At 44.7% G+C, this 22,504-nt stretch overlaps 1 protein-coding gene across 1 annotated transcript in view; it reads right to left on the bottom strand.

Moving 5' to 3' along the window:
* LOC121274000 overlaps positions 1-22,504 on the bottom strand; it is a gene marked incomplete at its 5' end in the record, with an annotated part of 117,268 nt that overhangs the window by 53,602 nt on the left and 41,162 nt on the right. Inside the window, 8 exons of the mRNA XM_041181134.1 lie at positions 3,281-3,389; positions 7,119-7,223; positions 7,729-7,813; positions 8,521-8,617; positions 9,878-10,159; positions 16,488-16,745; positions 17,254-17,541; positions 21,423-21,671. Of these exons, the coding sequence (XP_041037068.1) occupies positions 3,281-3,389; positions 7,119-7,223; positions 7,729-7,813; positions 8,521-8,617; positions 9,878-10,159; positions 16,488-16,745; positions 17,254-17,541; positions 21,423-21,671 (1,473 nt within the window). The remainder of the gene's footprint in view (positions 1-3,280; positions 3,390-7,118; positions 7,224-7,728; positions 7,814-8,520; positions 8,618-9,877; positions 10,160-16,487; positions 16,746-17,253; positions 17,542-21,422; positions 21,672-22,504) is intronic.

The raw sequence follows: 22,504 nt of genomic DNA, 5'->3' as shown, positions 1-22,504 counted from the left end.
TGAATGGCCTCCTCCTGTTCTTGTGTAACAGGCTCGAGGGGCTGAATGGGCCTCCTCCTGTTCCTGTGTAACAGGCTCGAGTGGCTGAATCGGCCTCCTCCTGTTCCTGTGTAATAGCCTCGAGGGGCTGAATGGACCTCCTCCTGTTCCTGCAAAACAGGCTCATGGGGCTGGATGGCCTCTTCCTCTTCCTGAGTAAAAGGCTCATTGGTCTCAAAGGGCCTCCTCCTGTTCCTGCATAACTGTCTTATGGCACTGAAATGTCCTCCTGCTGTGACTGTGTAACAGGCTCAAGGGGCTGAATGTCCTCCCCCTTTTACTGCAAAACAGGCACATGGGGCTGAATAGGCCTTCCCCAGTTACTGTAGACCAGGCTTGAGGGGGCTGAATGGGCCTCCTCCTGTTCCTGTGGACCAGGCTCGAGGGGCTGAATGGCCTCCTCCTGTTGCTGCACAATAGGCTCATGGCGCTGAATAGCCTTCCCCCTGTTTCTGTGTAACAGACTCGAGGAGCTGAATGTGCATCCTGCTGTTCCTGTGTAAATGGTTCAAGGGGCTGAGTGCTCCTCCTCCTGTTCCTCTGTAACAGGCTCTTGGGGCTGAATAGACCTTCCCCTGTTCCTCAATAACAGGCTTGAGTGGGTGAATGTACCTCCTCCTGTTCCTGTGTAACAGGCTCGAGGGGCTGAATGGCCTCCTCCTGTTCCTGTGTAACAGGCTCGAGGGGCTAAATGCGTCTCCTCCTGTTCCTGTGTAACAGGCTCGAGGGGCTGAACGGGCCTCCTCCTGTTCCTGTGTAACAGGCTCGAGGGGCTGAATGGGCCTCCTCCTGTTCCTGTGTAACAGGCTCGAGGGGCTGAATGGACCTCCTCCTGTTCCTGTGTTACTGGCTCGAGGGGGCTGAATGGGCCTCCTCCTGTTCCTGTGTTATTGGCATGAGGGGCTGTATGGCCTCCTTCTGTTACTGTTTTATTGGCATGAGGGGCTGAATGGCCTCCTCCCGATGCTGTGTTCCAGGCTTGAGGGACTGAATGGCCTCCCCGTTTTCCTGTGAAACAGGCTCATGGGGCTGGATGGCCTCTTCCTCTTCCTGAGTAAAAGGCTCATGGGTCTCAAAGGGCCTCCTCCTGTTCCTGCATAACTGTCTTATGGCACTGAAATGTCCTCCTGCTGTGACTGTGTAACAGGCTCAAGGGGCTGAATGTCCTCCCCATTTTACTGCAAAACAGGCACATGGGGCTGAATAGGCCTTCCCCAGTTACTGTAGACCAGGCTTGAGGGGGCTGAATGGGCCTCCTCCTGTTCCTGTGTAACAGGCTCGAAGGGGCTGAATGGGTATCCTCCTGTTCCTGTGGACCAGGCTCGAAGGGGCTGAATGGGCCTCCTCCTGTTCCTGTGTAACAGGCTCGAGGGGCTGAATGGGCCTCCTCCTGTTCCTGTGTAACAGGCTCGAGGGGCTGAATGGCCTCCTCCTGTTGCTGCACAATAGGCTCATGGCGCTGAATAGCCTTCCCCCTGTTTCTGTGTAACAGACTCGAGGAGCTGAATGTGCATCCTGTTCCTGTGTAAGTGGTTCAAGGGGCTGAGTGCTCCTCCTCCTGTTCCTCTGTAACAGGCTCTTGGGGCTGAATAGACCTTCCCCTGTTCCTCAGTAACAGGCTTGAGTGGGTGAATGTACCTCCTCCTGTTCCTGTGTAACAGGCTCGAGGGGCTGAATGGCCTCCTCCTGTTCCTGTGTAACAGGCTCGAGGGGCTAAATGCGTCTCCTCCTGTTCCTGTGTAACAGGCTCGAGGGGCTGAATGGCCTCCTCCTGTTCCTGTGTAACAGGCTCGAGGGGCTGAGTGGCCTCCTCCTGTTCTTGTGTAACAGGTTCGAGGGGCTGAATGGCCTCCTCCTGTTCCTGTGTAACAGGATCGATGGGATGAATGTCCTCTTCTCATCAAAAATAAATACTGCAGATGCTGTAAATCTGAAATAAAAACAGAAAATGCTGCATTAACTCAGCAGGTCTGGCAGCAGCTGTGGAGAGAGAAACAGAGTTTTTGCTTTGAGACTCTGAAGAAGGGTCATACGGACTTGAAATGCTAATTCTGTTTATCTCTGCACAGATGCTGCCAGACCTACTCATTTTCTCCAGCATTTCTGTTTTTATTTCAGGTGCTCTCTTGTTCCTGTGTAGCAGGCTCAAGGGGGCTGAATGGCCTCCTCCTGTTCCTATTCAATGGGCAGTTAAAGCATGTGTCTGATTTTGGACCTCAAACCCAATTCTCTCCTCACGACATTGACAGAGGAAATGACCAGTTACAGATCAATGCAGGAGGATTATTTATTTTCCCAATCTTTGATCCAAGCATCTCATCAAACACAGAGCGGAACCAGGATCGAGGATGTTTGTCTCTGTAATCTGTAACACATCGCACAGTTCACCCATCCACTCAGCCTTCAGGATGGATGCTAATTGTACTCTCCAAGAATGAAAGACTAAAATGGTGGTTTATTGCAGTTATATCTCATTCCGTTATCAAAGCTGTCTCATCCATCCATGACATACTGAAGAAGGTAAACCTGCAACCAATTTTTCACATCATAATTTCCTATGTTCATTGGCAACATCAATGTAAACATGTCACGCTGAAATGATGTCCTCCCACCAGTGGTGGCACTGTAGCACATCTGTTATCCTCCAAACTGCAGGGAATTTCTCAAATCTCCAATCAAATTGTTTCCCTGTTTCCCAGATTGTTGTTCGTTTCGCTGTTTAACGATGAAGTGTAAAATCCAAATATATATCTGAAAATACATTTGACTGTAAAATGGTGAGTAAGTTATCCCGATGTCCTCTGCTGCAATTATCCACCGATCCTGCATTTCCTGAAGTCTACACTGGCTGATGAATATTCTGTAAACACTGACAGACAGGAAGGTGAATAACAGAATGAAAATTAACTCATCATCACGGACACGGGATTGAATTTGTCCGTCCTGTCCTGGTACATCATCGAACAATATCTAAAGACATTTACAATCAGAATGGAGAGAAGGATGTTTCCAACAGTGAGGGACAATTTTGAAGGAGGATGTTCGAATTGAAACCCACAGACAACCATCCTGGATAGATCATTCCGAAGAAATTCCATCAGATTGTAACAAGAGGTTTAAATCTATTTCCTGGGAGTGAGTTCCTGTGGATATTAGGAAGGTAAATTGGAGTTTTGAATGATTCTCCCGTTCTGTATTCTCCCCACACTGTGTGTGTCTCATTCTTGCTCAGTTTATAAATTCCCATAAACAGAATCCTCGGCAAAATCACAGTTTGCGTAAAGATCATCATCTGTATCAGGATTGACTCCGCGGTTAGATTTCATTTCCAGATACTTCTCATCTTTCTTCTGTAATAGAAACAGAAATGATCAGATTGACAATCAGAGTGATCAGTGTTTAGTATTATTGATCCAAATCAAAAATTCCACCCACAATAGATACATTAATTATTGATACTGAACGGTGTTTGATTATTGATACTGAACGGGGTTTGATTATTGATACTGAACGGGGTGTGATTATTGATACTGAACGGGGTTTGATTATTGATACTGAACGGGGTTTGATTATTGATACTGAACGGGGTTTGATTATTGATACTGAACGGGGTTTGATTATTGATACTGAACGGGGTTTGATTATTGATACTGAACGGGGTTTGATTATTGATATTGAACGGGGTTTGATTATTGATACTGAACGGGGTTTGATTATTGATACTGAACGGGGTTTGATTATTGATACTGAACGGGGTTTGATTATTGATACTGAACGGGGTTTGATTATTGATACTGAACGGGGTTTGATTATTGATACTGAACGGGGTGTGATTATTGATACTGAACCGGGTTTAATTATTGATATTGAACGGGGTTTGATTATTGATACTGAACGGGGTTTGATTATTGATACTGAACGGGGTGTGATTATTGATACTGAGCAGGGTTTGATTATTGATACTGAACGGGGTGTGATTATTGATATTGAACGGGGTTTGATTATTGATACTGAACGGGGTTTGATTATTGATACTGAACGGGGTTTGATTATTGATACTGAACAGGGTTTGATTATTGATTCTGAACTGGGATTGATTATTGATTCTGAACAGGGTTTGATTATTGATTCTGAATGGGGTTTGATTATTGATACTGAACAGGGTTTGATTATTGATACTGAACGGGGTTTGATTATTGATACTGAACGGGGTGTGATTATTGATACTGAACGGGGTTTGATTATTGATACTGAACGGGGTGTGATTATTGATTCTGAACGGGGTTTGATTATTGATTCTGAACGGGGTTTGATTATTGATACTGAACGGGGTTTGATTATTGATACTGAACGGGGTGTGATTATTGATCCTGAACGGGGTGTGATTATTGATACTGAACGGGGTTTGATTATTGATACTGAACGGGGTGTGATTATTGATACTGAACGGGGTGTGATTATTGATACTGAACGGGGTGTGATTATTGATACTGAACGGGGTTTGATTATTGATACTGAACGGGGTTTGATTATTGATACTGAACGGGGTTTGATTATTGATACTGAACGGGGTGTGATTATTGATACTGAACGGGGTTTGATTATTGATACTGAACGGGGTTTGATTATTGATACTGAACGGGGTGTGATTATTGATACTGAACGGGGTTTGATTATTGATTCTGAACGGGGTTTGATTATTGATACTGAACGGGGTGTGATTATTGATACTGAACGGGGTTTGATTATTGATACTGAACGGGGTTTGATTATTGATACTGAACGGGGTGTGATTATTGATACTGAACGGGGTGTGATTATTGATACTGAACGGGGTTTGATTATTGATACTGAACAGGGTTTGATTATTGATACTGAACGGGGTTTGATTATTGATACTGAACGGGGTTTGATTATTGATACTGAACGGGGTGTGATTATTGATACTGAACGGGGTTTGATTATTGATACTGAACGGGGTGTGATTATTGATACTGAACGGGGTTTGATTATTGATACTGAACGGGGTGTGATTATTGATACTGAACGGGGTTTGATTATTGATACTGAACGGGGTTTGATTATTGATACTGAACGGGGTTTGATTATTGATACTGAACGGTGTTTGATTATTGATTCTGAACGGGGTTTGATTATTGATACTGAACGGGGTTTGATTATTGATCCTGAACGGGGTTTGATTATTGATACTGAACGGGGTTTGATTATTGATACTGAACGGGGTTTGATTATTGATACTGAACGGGGTGTGATTATTGATACTGAACGGGGTTTGATTATTGATACTGAACGGGGTTTGATTATTGATACTGAACGGGGTTTGATTATTGATCCTGAACGGGGTGTGATTATTGATACTGAACGGGGTTTGATTATTGATACTGAACGGGGTTTGATTATTGATTCTGAACGGGGTTTGATTATTGATTCTGAACGGGGTTTGATTATTGATTCTGAACGGGGTTTGATTATTGATCCTGATCGGGGTTTGATTATTGATACTGAACGGGGTTTGATTATTGATACTGAACGGGGTTTGATTATTGATTCTGAACGGGGTGTGATTATTGATACTGAACGGGGTTTGATTATTGATACTGAACGGGGTTTGATTATTGATTCTGAACGGGGTGTGATTATTGATACTGAACGGGGTTTGATTATTGATACTGAACGGGGTTTGATTATTGATACTGAACGGGGTTTGATTATTGATCCTGAACGGGGTGTGATTATTGATACTGAACGGGGTTTGATTATTGATACTGAACGGGGTTTGATTATTGATACTGAACGGGGTTTGATTATTGATTCTGAACAGGGTTTGATTATTGATACTGAACGGGGTTTGATTATTGATCCTGAACGGGGTGTGATTATTGATACTGAACGGGGTTTGATTATTGATACTGAACGGGGTTTGATTATTGATTCTGAACAGGGTTTGATTATTGATACTGAACGGGGTTTGATTATTGATCCTGAACGGGGTGTGATTATTGATACTGAACGGGGTTTGATTATTGATACTGAACGGGGTTTGATTATTGATTCTGAACAGGGTTTGATTATTGATACTGAACGGGGTTTGATTATTGATCCTGAACGGGGTGTGATTATTGATACTGAACGGGGTTTGATTATTGATACTGAACGAGGTTTGATTATTGATCCTGAACGGGGTGTGATTATTGATTCTGAACGGGGTTTGATTATTGATTCTGAACAGGGTTTGATTATTGATACTGAACGGGGTTTGATTATTGATCCTGAACGGGGTGTGATTATTGATACTGAACGGGGTTTGATTATTGATACTGAACGGGGTGTGATTATTGATACTGAACGGGGTTTGATTATTGATCCTGAACGGGGTGTGATTATTGATACTGAACGGGGTTTGATTATTGATTCTGAACGGGGTTTGATTATTGATTCTGAACGGGGTTTGATTATTGATACTGAACGGGGTTTGATTATTGATTCTGAACGGGGTTTGATTATTGATTCTGAACGGGGTTTGATTATTGATACTGAACGGGGTTTGATTATTGATACTGAACGGGGTGTGATTATTGATTCTGAACGGGGTTTGATTATTGATACTGAACGGGGTGTGATTATTGATCCTGAACGGGGTGTGATTATTGATACTGAACGGGGTTTGATTATTGATACTGAACGGGGTTTGATTATTGATACTGAACGGGGTGTGATTATTGATCCTGAACGGGGTTTGATTATTGATACTGAACGGGGTTTGATTATTGATACTGAACGGGGTGTGATTATTGATACTGAACGGGGTTTGATTATTGATACTGAACGGGGTGTGATTATTGATACTGAACGGGGTTTGATTATTGATCCTGAACGGGGTGTGATTATTGATCCTGAACGGGGTGTGATTATTGATACTGAACGGTGTTGGGTGTGAGTTTGGTTGGGTTTGGGAGTGACTGTATAAAACATTGCAGATACAGGACTGGAGCAGCCATATCAATAACCAGGCTACTGGAGCAGCTGAGAGGCTGGGGATCCTGTGGTGTGTGACTCACCTGATTCCTCAAAGCCCAACCACGCTCACAGTTTTCATAAACAGGACCTGGATATTCATCAACACGATGGTTCGATTTGATTCCTGCTTTCCCCTCGCCTCTCTTCTGTAATAGAGATGGAAATGGACAGAGGGACAATCAACATGATGTGTATTCGGTGTTGGGTTTGATTATTGGGGAGAGAGTTCCAGATTTCCACTCCCCTTTGTGTGAAGAAGTGCTTCCTGACATCACCCCTGAACGGCCTGGCTCCAATCTGAAGTTCCAGCCCCCTTGTTCTGGACTCCACCCGACCCCCACCACCCACCCCCACCCGAGAAAGTAGCTTCTCTCTATCGACCCTATCGAGTGTTTAATCATTTTGAACCCCTCAATTAGATCACTCCTTAATCTTCTAGACCCGAGGGAATATAATCGTAGACTGTGTGTAACCTGTCTGCATAATTTAACCAGAAAGATGTTCTGTACAACAGACTTGAGCCTCACACCCAGATCTCAATAATCAGTAGAAATCTTTCAAAGGCATCAATCATTGGAATCTGTCTTTATAAAGTCAAAACAAAGGACGGTGTTGGTCGTGGAAGTGAATTCCAATCATTCCGTTACTTACCCAGGACCTGTCCGAAAGCTCACCTGGGGGGGAACTGCCCATACGCTCTGCTTGGGCTGAATGACCTCTTCCTGTGCTGCTCCCTCTGTGTATTTAATGAGAAAGGGTTGATGTGTCTCTGTGAGTCAAATCAGGAATCGGGGAACAATTGTGAAAACCCTTTCAATGAAACGTAGGGCCTTAGTGTTGTGTTGAAACAAACTGTTAACCCTTTGTGTCCTGACTCTGTGACATGATTCCTGTGTAAAGCTGAGCAGTCGTTGAGCGAGTTTCAATTCACTGCTCACACCAGGTGTTGAGGTGGATCTTCTGAAGGAGCAGATGTTGCTCAGCGCTCCTTAAAAATGTGAGAGACTGAACAATGTCTGAGAGGATGAGAGAGAGAATGAGAAGGAGAGCATTAGTGGAGTTAAGAGAGAGAGTGAATGAGAGAGAGCGAATGAGAAGGAGAGCATTAGTGGAGATAAGAGAGAGAGTGAATGAGACAGGGAAAATGGAAAGAGATTGCATTCACTAACAAAATAATTTTTTTCATTTATATATCCCCTTTCACATCCTCAGGAAGTCACAAGGTATTATGTGGTCCGGGTCAACACTGCCAGTTACAGGACTGAGTTGTGAAACAGTGAGTATTGGATGAGATGTTAAACAGTGAGTGAACATCAAAGCTCTTCAGGGGATGTGAAGGGTTTTGGATTGTAAAAGGTGCTATAGAAATGCAAGTTCTTTCTATAAGGAGAGAAGGTTGAAGAAAACATGTTCAAAAACAACCAATTAAACCTTCACACTTACTTTCTCACACACTTGAAGATGAAGAATCCACTCAGTCCAACACTCAAACAGATTCCAGCTCCAAGCAATCCTGCTTTCCATTCATTGGAATCTCGCCCTGTAAAATCAGCCAATGAATGACTCCAGTACAGTTTGAGAATGGTTCCCTATGTACATGTAGTAATTCTGTGAAGTGATATTGTCTATGCATGAAAGGTCTTTACAAATAACATTTATCTATGTAATATTTATTGATAATATCCATGTACATGCAGGTTTCTATAAGGAGGATTCACATATAACAGAGGTGCCAAGCTGCTGAGGTGACACACAGGACTACATACACGCCAAACAGCGGAAACAACATGCTATAGACAGAGCAAAGCAATCCCACAACCAACGGGTCAGATCTAAGCTCTGCAGTCCTGCCACATCCAGTCATGAATGGTGATGGACAATTAAAGATCTAACAGGAGGAGGATGTTCCACAAATATCCCCATCCTTAATGATGGGGGAGCTCAGCACATCAGTGCAAACGACAAGGCTGAAGCATTGGCAACCATGTTCAGCCAGAAGTGCTGAGTGGATGATCCATCTCGGCCTCCTCCAGAGGGTCCCAGCATCACAGATGTCAGCTTTCAGACAATTCGATTGACTCCACGTGACATCAGGAATCAGCTGATGATACTGGATGCAGCAAAGGCTATTGGCACTGGCAACAACCCGGCAACAGGAAATAATGTGGCTACAAGAGCGGGTCAGAGGCTGGGAACTCTGCGGTGAGTAACTCACCTCCTGACTCCCCAAAGCCTGTCCCCCATCGACAAGGCACGAGTCAGGAGTGTGATGGAATAATCTCCAATTGCCTGGATAAGTGCAGCTCCAACAACACTCAAGAAGCTCGACACCGTCCAGGAGCAGCTTGTTTGATCGACAGCCCATCCACCAGCATAAACATTCATACCCTCCACCACTGGCACACAATGGCAGCAATGTGTGCACCATCTACAAGATGCACTGCAGCAACTCACCAAGGCTCCTTCGACAGCACCTTCCAAACCCTTAACCTCTTCCACCAAGACAGTTCCTAGTCAGTGTGGTGTGTGACTTGGAGGCGAACATGAGGTGGTGGTCTGCCCTGGGACTTGGAACTACATCGGCCATTCATTCTCCGTCGCTGTGCCAAGATCCTGGAACTCCCTCCCTAACAGCACTGTGCGTGTGTCTACACCACATGGACTGCAGTGGTTAAAGAAGGCAGCTCACCACCACCTTCTCATGGGGCAGTTACAGATGGGCAATAATTTCTGGCCTTGTCAACAATGCGCATATCCCATGAGCTAATAACAAGAGAATGTAGAATTCTGTGTAACTCACGTTCCACAGTGATGGTTATGAACCCCTCCACTGCTCCATGTTCATTCTCTGCCACACACTGATAGTCTCCAGTGTCCCTGGATGTAATGTGAGGAATCACCAACCACAGCTCATTGTTGGAACTGGTTCTGTTCATTGGGACATTAAGATGTTGCCACGTCAGGTTAGAAGCTGGGAAGCTCTCGACAGAGCAGATTATCACTGCAGAATTCCCCTCAATTATATTGATCGATGAAGCGTTAATCATATCAAGAGAAGTAATTGAGACATTCTGTGGTGTGTCTGAAAACAAATAAAGATCAGTTACTTACATTGACTGTGAAGCACTTTCAGAGACGCTGAGAATGTGAAAGGTTTGCTATCAACGTAGGTTCCTTCACAACAATGCACTTAATTCAGGCAGACACTTCAGTTCAGTACTGAGAAAGCACTGCACTGTCAGAGGATCAGTACTGAGGGAGTGCTGTACTGTCAGAGGGTTAGTACTGAGGGAGTGCTGCACTGTTGGAGGGTCAGTACTGAGGGAGTGCTGTACTGTCGGAGGGTCAGTACTGAGGGAGAGCTGCCCTGTTGGAGGGTGAGTACTGAGGATCTGCTGCACTGTTGGAGGGTCAGTACTGAGGGAGTGCTGTACTGTCGATGGGTCAGTACTGAGGGAGAGCTGCCCTGTTGGAGGGTGAGTACTGAGGACCTGCTGCACTGTTGGAGGGTTGGTACCGTGAAAGCTGTACTGCCACATAGTCAGTACTGAGCGTGTACTTCACTGTCGGAGGATCAGTACTGAGGGAGTTGGGCACTGTCGGAGGATCAGTACTGAGGGAGTGGTGCACTGTCGGAGGGTCAGTACTGAGGGAGTGGTGCACTGTCGGAGGGTCAGTACTGAGGGAGTGCTGCACTGTCGGAGGGTCAGTACTGATGGAGCGGTGCACTGTTGGAGGGTCAGTACTGAGGGAGTGCTGCACTGTCAGAGGGTCAGTACTGAGGGAGTGCTGCACTGTTGGAGGGTCAGTACTGAGGGAGTGCTGCACTGTCGGAGGATCAGTACTGAGGGAGAGCTGCACTGTTGGAGGGTGAGTACTGAGGACCTGCTGCACTGTTGGAGGGTCAGTACTGAGGGAGTGCTGTACTGTCGGATGGTCAGTACTGGGGGAGAGCTGCCCTGTTGGAGGGTGAGTACTGAGGACCTGCTGCACTGTTGGAGGGTTGGTACCGTGAAAGCTGTACTGCCACATAGTCAGTACTGAGCGTGTACTTCACTGTCGGAGGATCAGTACTGAGCGAGTACTTCACTGTTGGAGGATCAGTACTGAGGGAGTGCTGCACTGTCGGAGGATCAGTACTGAGGGAGTGGTGCACTGTCGGAGGATCAGTACTGAGGGAGTGCGGCACTGTTGGAGGGTCAGTAATTAGGGAACTCTGCACTGTCGGAGGGTCAGTACTGAGGGAGTGCTTCACTGTCGGAGGGTCAGTAATTAGGGAGCTCTGCACTGTCGGAGGGTCAGTACTGAGGGAGTGCTGCACTGTCGGAGGGTCAGTAATTAGGGAGATCTGCACTGTTGGAGGGTCATAAGGCCATAAGACCACAAGACGTCAGTTCAGAAGGAGGCCATTCGGCCAATCAACTCTGCTCTGCCATTCAATGAGACCATGTCTGATCTGACGATCCTCAACTCCACTTTCCTGCCTCTTCCCCATAGCCTTTGATTCCTTGACTGATTAAAAAACTGCGTATCTCAGCCTTGAATATAATTAATGACCCAGCCTCTGCAGCTCTCTGCAGTAAAGAATTCCACACATTCACTACCCTCTGAGAGAAGAAACTCCTCCTCATCTCTGTCTTAAATGGGTGACCCCTTACTCTGAGATTATGCCCTCTGGTCCTAGACTCTCCCACAAGGGGAAACAACCTCTCAGCATCTACCCTGTCACGCTCCCTAAGAATCTTATATGTTTCAATAAGGTCAGATCTCATTCTCCTAAACTGCAATGAGTACAGGCTCAACCTACTCAACCTCTCCTCATATGAAAATCCCTCCATTACTGGGATCAAGCTAGTGAATCTTCTCTGGACTGCCTCCAATGCCAGTACATCTTTCCTTAGATAAGGGGACCAAAACTGCTCACAGTATTCTGGGTGTGGTCTAACTAGTGTCCTGTATAGTTTTAGCAAGGATTCCCTATTTTTATACTCCTTTCCCTTTGAAATAAAGGCCAACATTCCACCTGCCTTCCCTATTAACTGTTGAACTTGTATGTTAGCTTTTTGAGGACCCCCAAATTCCTCTATGCTTCAGCTTTCCAATGTCTTTCTCCATTGAAATAATATTCAGCTCCTCTATACATCCTGCCAAAGTGCAGAAGCTCACATTTTCCCACATTATATTCCATCTGCCAAGTTGATGCCCACTCACTGAACCTGTCTATGTCCCTCTGTAGACTCTTTGTGTCACCCTCACCACTTGCCATCCCACCTATTTTTGTGTCATCCGCAAACTTGGTGAAAGTACATTAATTTCCCTCATCCAAGTCATTAATATATATTGTAAATAATTGTGGCTCCAGCACTGATCCCTGTGGCAATCCACAGGTTGACATCCTGAAAATGCCCCCCCTTATTCCAACTCTCTGTCTTCTATTAGTTAGCCGATCCTCTATCCATGCTAATATACTACCCCCAACACCATGGGCTCTTATCTTATTAAGTAGCCTTATATGTGGTACTTTACTGAAAGCCTTTTGGAAATCCAAATATATTACATCTACTGGTTCCCCTTTATCTATCCTGTTTGTTACCTCCTCAAATAATTTTAATAAATTTGTCATGCATGATTTCCCCTTCATGAAGCCTGTGTGTGATTAAATTATGCATTTCTAAATAGTCTGCTTTTACATCCTTTATAATGGACTCTAACATGTTCCCAATGACAGATGTTAAGCTAACTGGCCTATAGTTTCCTGTTTGTTGTCTCCCTCCCTTTTTGAATATGGGTGTTACTTTGGCAGTTTTCCAATCCTCTGGGACTTTCCCAGAATCTACGGATTCTTGGAAGATTAAAACCAGTACATCCACTATCTCTGCATCTACTTCCTTTAATATCCTAAGATGCAACCTATCAGGTCCAGGGGACCTATCAGCCTTGAGACTCATGAGTTTCCCTAGTATTATTCTCTAATAATAGTTATTGTATTTATTTCCTCCCCCCGCCCCCCCTTTTGCCCCTTGATTATTTAGTATTATTGGAATGCTATTAGTGTGTTCTACCGTGAAGACTGATGCAAAGTATTTATTCAACTCCTCTGTCATTTCCTGGTTCCTCATTATTATTTCCCCATCCTAGTTCTCTAAGGGGCCTATATTCACTTTGGTCTCTCTCTTCCTTTTTATATATTTAAAGAAGCTTTTACTGTCCTTTTTTTATAATTTGCTAGTTTACCTAGTTTTCTCCCTCTTTATTTATTTTTTGGTCATCTTCTGTTGGTTTTTAAAATGATTCCATTCCTCTGGGTTACCATTTTTTAAAATGGTCCCATTCCTCTGGGTTACCACTAACCTTTGTCGTGCTGCATGTTTTTTCTTTCAATTTGATACACACCTTAACTTCTTTGGTTAACCGTGGTTGGTTTATTCTCTTCCTACAATCCTTCTTCCTCACTGGGATATATCTTTGTTGTGAGTCATGAGCTATTTTCTTAATGATCTGCCATTGTTCATCCACCATCTTTTCTGCTAAACCCCTTTCCCAGTCCACTCCAGACAACCCTGCCCTTATTCCTTTGTAATTACACTTATTTAAGTCCAGCACAGTTGTTTCCGACCCAAGTTTCTCAGTCTCAAACGGAATGCTGAATTATACCATGTTATGGTCACTGTTTTCCAGGGGATCATTTATTCTGAGATCATGTAGTAAACCTAAAACAAAAACAGAATTACCTGGATAAACTCAGCAGGTCTGGCAGCATCGGCGGAGAAGAAAAGAGTTGATGTTTCGAGTCCTCATGACCCTTCAACAGAACTAGGTGAGTGCAAGGAAGGGGTGAAATATAAGCTGGTTTGTGTGTGTGTGTGTGTGTGTGTGTTGGGGGGGTGGGGGAGGGCGGCGGGGTTGGGTGGGGGGTGAGAAGTGGAGGGGGGTGTTGTTGTAGGGACAAACAAGCAGTGATAGAAGCAGATCATCAAAAGATGTCACAGACAACAGAACAAAAGAACACAGAGGTGTTGAAGTTGGTGATATATATCTAAACGAACATGCTAATTAAGAATGGATGGTTGGGAAATTAAGGTATAGCACTAGTGGGGGTGGGGGTAGCATAAAAGATTTAAAAATATTTAAAAATAATGGAAATAGGTGGGAAAAGAAAAATCTATATAATTTATTGGAAAAAACAAAAGGAAGGGGGAAGAAACAGAAAGGGGGTGGGGATGGAGGAGGGAGCTTAAGACCTAAAGTTGTTGAACTCAGTATTCAGTCTGGAAGGCTGTAAAGTGCCTAGTTGGAAGATGAGGTGCTGTTCCTCCAGTTTGCGTTGGGCTTCACTGGAACAATGCAGCAAGCCAAGGACAGACATGTGGGCAAGAGAGCAGGGTGGAGTGTTAAAATGGCAAGCGACAGGAAGGTTTGGGTCATTCTTGTGTTCTGCAAAGCGGTCGCCCATTTTACGTTTGGTCTCGCCAATGTAGAGGAGACCACATTGGGAGCAACGAGTACAGTAGACTAAGTTGGGGGAAATGCAAGTGAAATGCTGCTTCACTTGAAAGGAGTGTTTGGGTCCTTGGACGGTGAGGAGAGAGGAAGTGAAGGGGCAGGTGTTGTATCTTTTACGTGGGCATGGGGAGGGGCCATAGGTGAGGGTTGAGGATACTTACATTATTTTTAAATCTTTTATTTTCCCCCACCGCCACTAGAGCTATACCTTGAGTGCCCTACCATCCATTCTTAATTAGCACAGTCGTTTAGATAATATCACCAACTTCAGCACCTCTGTGTTCTTTTGTTCTGTTGTCTGTGACATCTTTTGATGATCTGCTCCTATCACTGCTTGTTTGTCCCTACAACCACACCACCCCCCTCCACTTCTCTCCCCCAACCCAACCCCACTGCCCCCACCCCCCCACCCCCACCCCCTACACACACACACCTTAAACCAGCTTATATTTCACCCCTCTCCTTGGATTCACCTAGTTCTGTTGAAGGGTCATGAGGACTCGAAACGACAACTCTTTTCTTCTCCGCCAATGCTGCCAGACTTGCTGAGTTTTTCCAGGTAATTCTGTTTTTGTTTTGGTCAGATACTGTGTACACCTGGACTCTGGCAGTATGACCGCACCATTTGTGAGATACAGTTCAGAGGAAAACCTCCCCTTAATATATCCCGTGTCAGTCACACCGTAGCAATAGAGAATTCCGATGGAATAGGGGCCTTTACCCCAAGGAAGCAGGAATACAAAGAGGGTCGGAGTGATGCGTCAGGTTATAAATCTCTGCTCAGAGCCCACCTGCAGTTATTGGCTTCAGTTGTGGGTCCCACCCCTCAGGGAGGGTATATTGTCCTCGGAGGGGCTGCAGCAGAGTCACCAGAATGATCCCGGGGCTGAAAGGGTTAAATCCCGAGGACAGGTTGCACAGACCAGGCTTGTGTTCCCTCAAGTCTCGAAGATTAAGGGGTGATCTAATCGAGGGGTATAAGATGATTAAAGGATTCGATAGGGTCGACAGAGAGAAACTATTTCCCCTGGTGGTGTGGGGGGGTCCAGAACAAGGGGGCAGAATCTTAAAATTGGAGCCAGGCCGTTCAGGGAAGGATGTCAGGAAGCACTTCTTCACACAAAGGGGGGGTGGAAATCTGGAACTCTCTCCCCCAGATAAGCTGTCAAGACTGGGAGGGGTCAATTGTAAATTTCAAAATTGAGACTGGGAGATTTCTGTTGGGTCGGGGCGTGGTTAAGGTTTAAGGAACCAGGTGAGTGGATGGGGTTAAGATACAGACCAGCCGTGATCTGATTGAATGGGGGAACAGGCTGATTATTGAATGACTGGGAATGTCAGCCCAGTGTATGGATCACCAATCTCTAGAATGGGAGGATTCCTCTTCTATTGGAATTCATTCAGTAATGTGGGCATCACTGGCAGGGCCAGCGTTTATTGCCCATCCCTAGTTGCCCCTTGAGAAGGCGGTGGTGAGCCGCCCGCTCGAATACAACTGAGTGGCTTGCCCGGCCCATTCAGAGGGGCAGTTAAGATTCCCCCACATCGCTGTGGGTCAGGAGTCACATGTAGGCCAGACCGGGTAAGGATGGCAGAATTCCCTCCCTAAAGGAGATTTGTGCACCAGATGGGTTTTTACAACAATCTGGTATTTTCACGGTCACCATCACTGAGAATTGTGAACAAACCGTGGAGAAATGTCGACTTGCCAGCCAATCAGCACGCCCTCTTCCCCTACATCAGAAATGGCTGTTCCCTTTGAGATTGGGTTTTCTCGTGACTCTGTCCTGACGAGGATTGAAACCTTCGACAGCATGTTTTCAGCAACACCCAAGGGGAGATTTGGTTCACCTTGGAGTTTGGACAAGATGTGGAATTGTTGAAAAGTCAGGATTGAAATTACTCACATTCAGTGGGAATTCTAATGGGCAGAGACTGGGAACTGCCCAGGATACTTGTTGCTTCACAGTAGTAGGAGATTTCCTCATCGAATCCATAAGGAACTGTAATAGTTTGACCAGCGAGCGCCAGATTCGTCACCTTTCCTTGGGAGATCTTAAACCAGGTGAAATTGTGGACTGCTGGATTCCCGTCACTAGAACAACTTAGAGAAATCACCTTTCCTTTTTCCAGTGTCATCCTGACAGACGTGTTGTGAGGAGAATCTTTCAAATACAAAATTATCAACACATTAAACACTGAGTGTGATGGAATTCTCTCCAGTTGCCGGGATGGGTGCGGCTCCAACAACACTCAAGAAGCTCGACACCATCCAGGACAAAGCAGCCCGATTGATCGGCATCCCACCCACCATCTTCAACATTCACTCCCTCCACCATGAACGCACATTGTTAGCAGTGTGCACCATTTTATTAGTGATGATCTTATATTGATGGCCCCTAGCTCTTCGTCACTCCGACAAGTGGAATCATCTTCTCCACGTCGACCCTATCGAAACCATTTCATCAATTTAAGGACCTCGATCAGGTCACCCCCTCAGCCTTCTCTTTTCTAGAGAAAAGAATCCCAGCTTGTTCAGTCTTTCCTGATAATTATAACCTCTCAGTTCTGGAATCATCCTTGTCAATCCCACTTGCACCTTCTCCAATGCCTCATTTAATAGGAGACCAACTGCCCCTTCATCACAAGCAGGATGTTCTAACCAATACTTACACTTTACACTCAGAGTAACTGAGTTGATCACTCGATGGCTGGTTTGAGGGTAGTCACACGTACAGCGGAGAGTTCGTCCATGATGCTTGAACGAAGGGTTAAAGGTCAGTAGAGCGGAAACATCACCACCATTCTCTGTGATGGTGCTGACCGAGGAAGTCAGCAATTCACTCCAGGTTAGATTGGGGTGGTTATCAGGGCAGGTGTAGAGGCATTTACAGATGATATGTGCAGGAGTCCCCTCCTGTAAATCCTTCAGGAGCACGATAACTGGCTTATCTGGAACATCTGTAATAGAAAGTTCCAGATGTTAACAGACAAGTAGAAAAGAGATTTGATTTGTCCTCTGATTTTTCAATAGGGTCACAGACACTCAGAACACAGAAGGAGGCCATTGGCCCATCCAGTTCATGCTGTCTCTCTGTAGAGCAATCCAATCAGTCCCTTTCCCCCCGCTCTAACCTTGTATCCCTGTGAGTTTATTTCCCTCAAGTGTCCGTCCAATTTCCTTTGGAATTGTTCATCGTCTCCACTTCCACCGTAGGCAGCGAGTTCCAGCTCATTACCACTCGCTGTGTAAAAAAGTTCCTCCTCACATCCCCCCCCGCCCACAACCTCCAATCTGTGTCCCCCAGTCCTTGTACCATCCGCTAATGGCAACAGCTTCTCTTTGTCTACCTTATCTAAACCCATCATCATCTTGTACACCTCGATCAGATCCCCCCTCAATCTCCTTTGCTCCAAGGAGAACAACCCCAGCTTCTCCAACCCAACTTTGTAGCTAAAATCCCTCATCCCTGGACCCATTCTGCTCAATCTCTTCTCCACCCAGAAGCAAAAAATCAGTTCAGACCAGTACTCTTATCTCGCAGTTATACTGGTGTTCTATATTAATCTATACAAGACCAGTTTGGACCAGTACTCTTATTTCCCAGTTTAACTGGTGTTCTATATTAAGCTATACAAGACCAGTTTGGACCAGTACTCTTATTTCCCAGTTTTACTGGTGTTCTATATTAAGCTATACAAGACCAGTTTGGACCAGTACTCTTATTTCCCAGTTTTACTGGTGTTCTATATTAAGCTATACAAGACCAGTTTGGACCAGTACTCTTATTTCCCAGTTTTACTGGTGTTCTATATTAAGCTATACAAGACCAGTTTGGACCAGTACTCTTATTTCCCAGTTTTACTGGTGTTCTATATTAAGCTATACAAGACCAGTTTGGACCAGGAGTCTTATTTCCCAGTTTTACTGGTGTTCTATATTAAGCTATACAAGACCAGTTTGGACCAGTACTCTTATTTCCCAGTTTTACTGGTGTTCTATATTAAGCTATACAAGACCAGTTTGGACCAGTACTCTTATTTCCCAGTTTTACTGGTGTTCTATATTAATCTATACAAGACCAGTTTGGACCAGTACTCTTATTTCCCAGTTTTACTGGTGTTCTATATTAAACTATACAAGACCAGTTTGGACCAGTACTCTTATTTCCCAGTTTTACTGGTGTTCTATATTAAGCTATACAAGACCAGTTTGGACCAGTACTCTTATTTCCCAGTTTTACTGGTGTTCTATATTAAACTATACAAGACCAGTTTGGACCAGTACTCTTATTTCCCAGTTTTACTGGTGTTCTATATTAAACTATACAAGACCAGTTTGGACCAGTACTCTTATTTCCCAGTTTTACCTGGTGTTCTATATTAAACTATACAAGACCAGTTTGGACCAGTACTCTTATTTCCCAGTTTTACTGGTGTTCTATATTAAACTATACAAGACCAGTTTGGACCAGTACTCTTATTTCCCAGTTTTACTGGTGTTCTATATTAATCTATACAAGACCAGTTTGGACCAGGAGTCTTATTTCCCAGTTTTACTGGTGTTCTATATTAAACTATACAAGACCAGTTTGGACCAGTACTCTTATTTCCCAGTTTTACTGGTGTTCTATATTAAACTATACAAGACCAGTTTGGACCAGTACTCTTATTTCCCAGTTTTATATTAATCTATACAAGACCAGTTTGGACCAGTACTCTTATTTCCCAGTTTTACTGGTGTTCTATATTAAACTATACAAGACCAGTTTGGACCAGTACTCTTATTTCCCAGTTTTACTGGTGTTCTATATTAAACTATACAAGACCAGTTTGGACCAGTACTCTTATTTCCCAGTTTTACTGGTGTTTCTGTTCTATATTAAGCTATACAAGACCAGTTTGGACCAGTACTCTTATTTCCCAGTTTTACTGGTGTTCTATATTAAGCTATACAAGACCAGTTTGGACCAGTACTCTTATTTCCCAGTTTTACTGGTGTTCTATATTAAGCTATACAAGACCAGTTTGGACCAGTACTCTTATTTCCCAGTTTTACTGGTGTTCTATATTAAACTATACAAGACCAGTTTGGACCAGTACTCTTATTTCCCAGTTTTACTGGTGTTCTATATTAAGCTATACAAGACCAGTTTGGACCAGTACTCTTATTTCCCAGTTTTACTGGTGTTCTATATTAAGCTATACAAGACCAGTTTGGACCAGGACTCTTATTTCCCAGTTTTACTGGTGTTCTATATTAAACTATACAAGACCAGTTTGGACCAGTACTCTTATTTCCCAGTTTTACTGGTGTTCTATATTAAACTATACAAGACCAGTTTGGACCAGTACTCTTATTTCCCAGTTTTACTGGTGTTCTATATTAAACTATACAAGACCAGTTTGGACCAGTACTCTTATTTCCCAGTTTTACTGCTGTTCTATATTAAACTATACAAGACCAGTTTGGACCAGTACTCTTATTTCCCAGTTTTACTGGTGTTCTATATTAAACTATACAAGACCAGTTTGGAACAGTACTCTTATTTCCCAGTTTTACTGGTGTTCTATATTAAGCTATACAAGACCAGTTTGGACCAGGACTCTTATGTCCCAGTTTTTACTGTTTTGTCCTCTTGGACACCCTTTCTGAAGCTCTTACATCTTTCCTGAAGTGGGGAGGCCCAGCGTTCTGAACAATATTCTAGCTGAGTTCTAACCAGTGATTTACAAAGTTCCAGCATGATCTCTTTGCTTTTAACTCGGTTCCTCAGTCTATAAACACGAGGAAGACATTTTCTTTCTTAATCACCTCAACAAGTTGCCCTTTAATCTTTCAGAATGAGTGCAGAGAGACGCCCAGGTCTCTCTGCTCACCTACACCTGTCCAAATCATTACTGTCCAATATCTGTCTGTATTCATCCTGACAAAGTGCGTCACTTCACACGACACTGCGTTGAACTGCATCTGCCATGTGTCTGTCCACCTCACCCTGATCCTGCCCCTCTCATGCCCAATCTCTCCTTATCACGACCCACTGCTTTGCCAAGTTTCATTCCATCAGAAAACATCATCACTGAGGGACACTTAGTGATTGCCAGCTTCAATGTGTGAGAGCAGATTCTGCTCTGCAATTCTACGTAACTCCAGGCTGACATGCTCCAGTTAACACATGGGGATGTGGAGCAGTTGCAGCTGAAGTGGGAACAACAGTGAAGCTAAAAACGTTTTGATACAAGTGATGATTCTCAGACAGTGCAGCACTCACTCAGCAAAGACCCCCCAACGGTGCAGTACTCCCTCAGTACTCACCCTCTGACAGTGCAGCACTCCCTCAATATTGACCTTACAATGGTGCAGCACTCCCTCAGTACTGACCCCCAAACGGTGCAGCACTCCCTCAGTACTCACCCTCCAACAGTGCAACACTCCCTCAGTACTGACTCTCTGACAGTGTGGCACTCTCTCAGTACTGACCCTCCGACAGTGCAGCACTCTCTCAGTAGTGACGCTCTGACAGTGCAGCACTCCCTCAGCGCTGAAACTCCAACAGTACAGCACTCCCTCAGTACTGACCCTCTGACAGTGCAGCACTCCCTCAGTACTGACCCTCTGACAGTGTGGCACTCTCTCAGTACTGACCCTCCGACAGTGCAGCACTCTCTCAGTATTGACCCTCTGACAGTGCAGCACTCTCTCAGTACTGCACCAGATCACATCCTGGACTTTGTTCTGACATCTCCTGGAGCAGGAATTGAACCCATGACTGCCTGGCTCTGAGATGAGTACATGACCCCCTTGAGCTGAGAGACTGATTGTGAAAGGAACTGGGACTTACCAAGAATCTGGAGTTGGACTGGTTCTGTAAAAGTGTGATCTATGTAGCCCTCCGCATCCACGTAAAAGTAATACACATCACTGTCTTCAGCTCTGAGACTGTCAATCCTCAACGAACAATTCTTCCTTTCCAAATCGCCGATTATTTTAGCACGTCCCACGAATGTGGCCATCGCATAATTGGGATCTTTGGTGTATGCGATGGTATATTTCCATCTATACCAATATTTAAACCAAGCTCCGTGCAGTGCTGTGTAAGAGTGGGAAGGAAAGTCAAAGCTACACGGAATAACCACACAAGAGCTGCTGATGGCCCTCCGAGGCAGCGCCTTCATAGACCATCCCTCTGACGTCACTCCTGAAAGGCAACAAGGGAGGGGACAGGACATCAAAAAGCAGAATATTACTTCAATGGAGAGAGTCTCCATTGCGGTACAGAGGGATCTGGGTGTCCTTGTACATGAATCACAGAAAGTCAGCATTCAGGAACAGCACGGAATGAGGAAGGCAAGTGGAATGTTGGCCTTTATTGCAAAGGGATGGAGTATGAAAGGAGGGAAGTCTTGCTACAACTGTACAGGGCGTTGGTGAGATTGTATCAGGAGCAGTGTGTACAGTTCTGGTCTCCTTACTTAGGGAGGGATAGACTCTGCATTGGAGGCAGTTCAGAGGAGGTTCACTGGGCTGATTCCTGGGATGAAGGGTTTTGTCTTATGAGGAAACGTTAACAGGTTGGGCCCTGTATCCATTGGAGTTTAGAAGAATGAGAGGTGATCTTATTGAAACATATAAGATTCTGAGGTGGTGGGGGGTTTGACAGGGTGGATGCTGAGGGGATGTTTCCCCATGTGGGGGAATCCTGTGAATCAATAAGGATGTTTTACTGCATTAAAGGCGCTATATAAATGCACTGTCACTACTATTGAAACAAGCTCTCTGATGCAAAAACAGAAAATGCTGGAAAAACTCAGCAAGTCTGTCAACATCTGTGGAGAGAGAAACAGAGTTGACGTTTCAAGTCCGTATGAGGCTTTTTCTTTTGCTATATTCTCTGACTCGCTATTCACTCACTCTCTGTGTGAT

This window comes from Carcharodon carcharias (genome assembly GCF_017639515.1).
Source record: "Carcharodon carcharias isolate sCarCar2 chromosome 29 unlocalized genomic scaffold, sCarCar2.pri SUPER_29_unloc_15, whole genome shotgun sequence".
Taxonomy (NCBI): domain Eukaryota; kingdom Metazoa; phylum Chordata; class Chondrichthyes; order Lamniformes; family Lamnidae; genus Carcharodon; species Carcharodon carcharias.
This window is presented reverse-complemented; position numbering and strand designations above follow the sequence as displayed.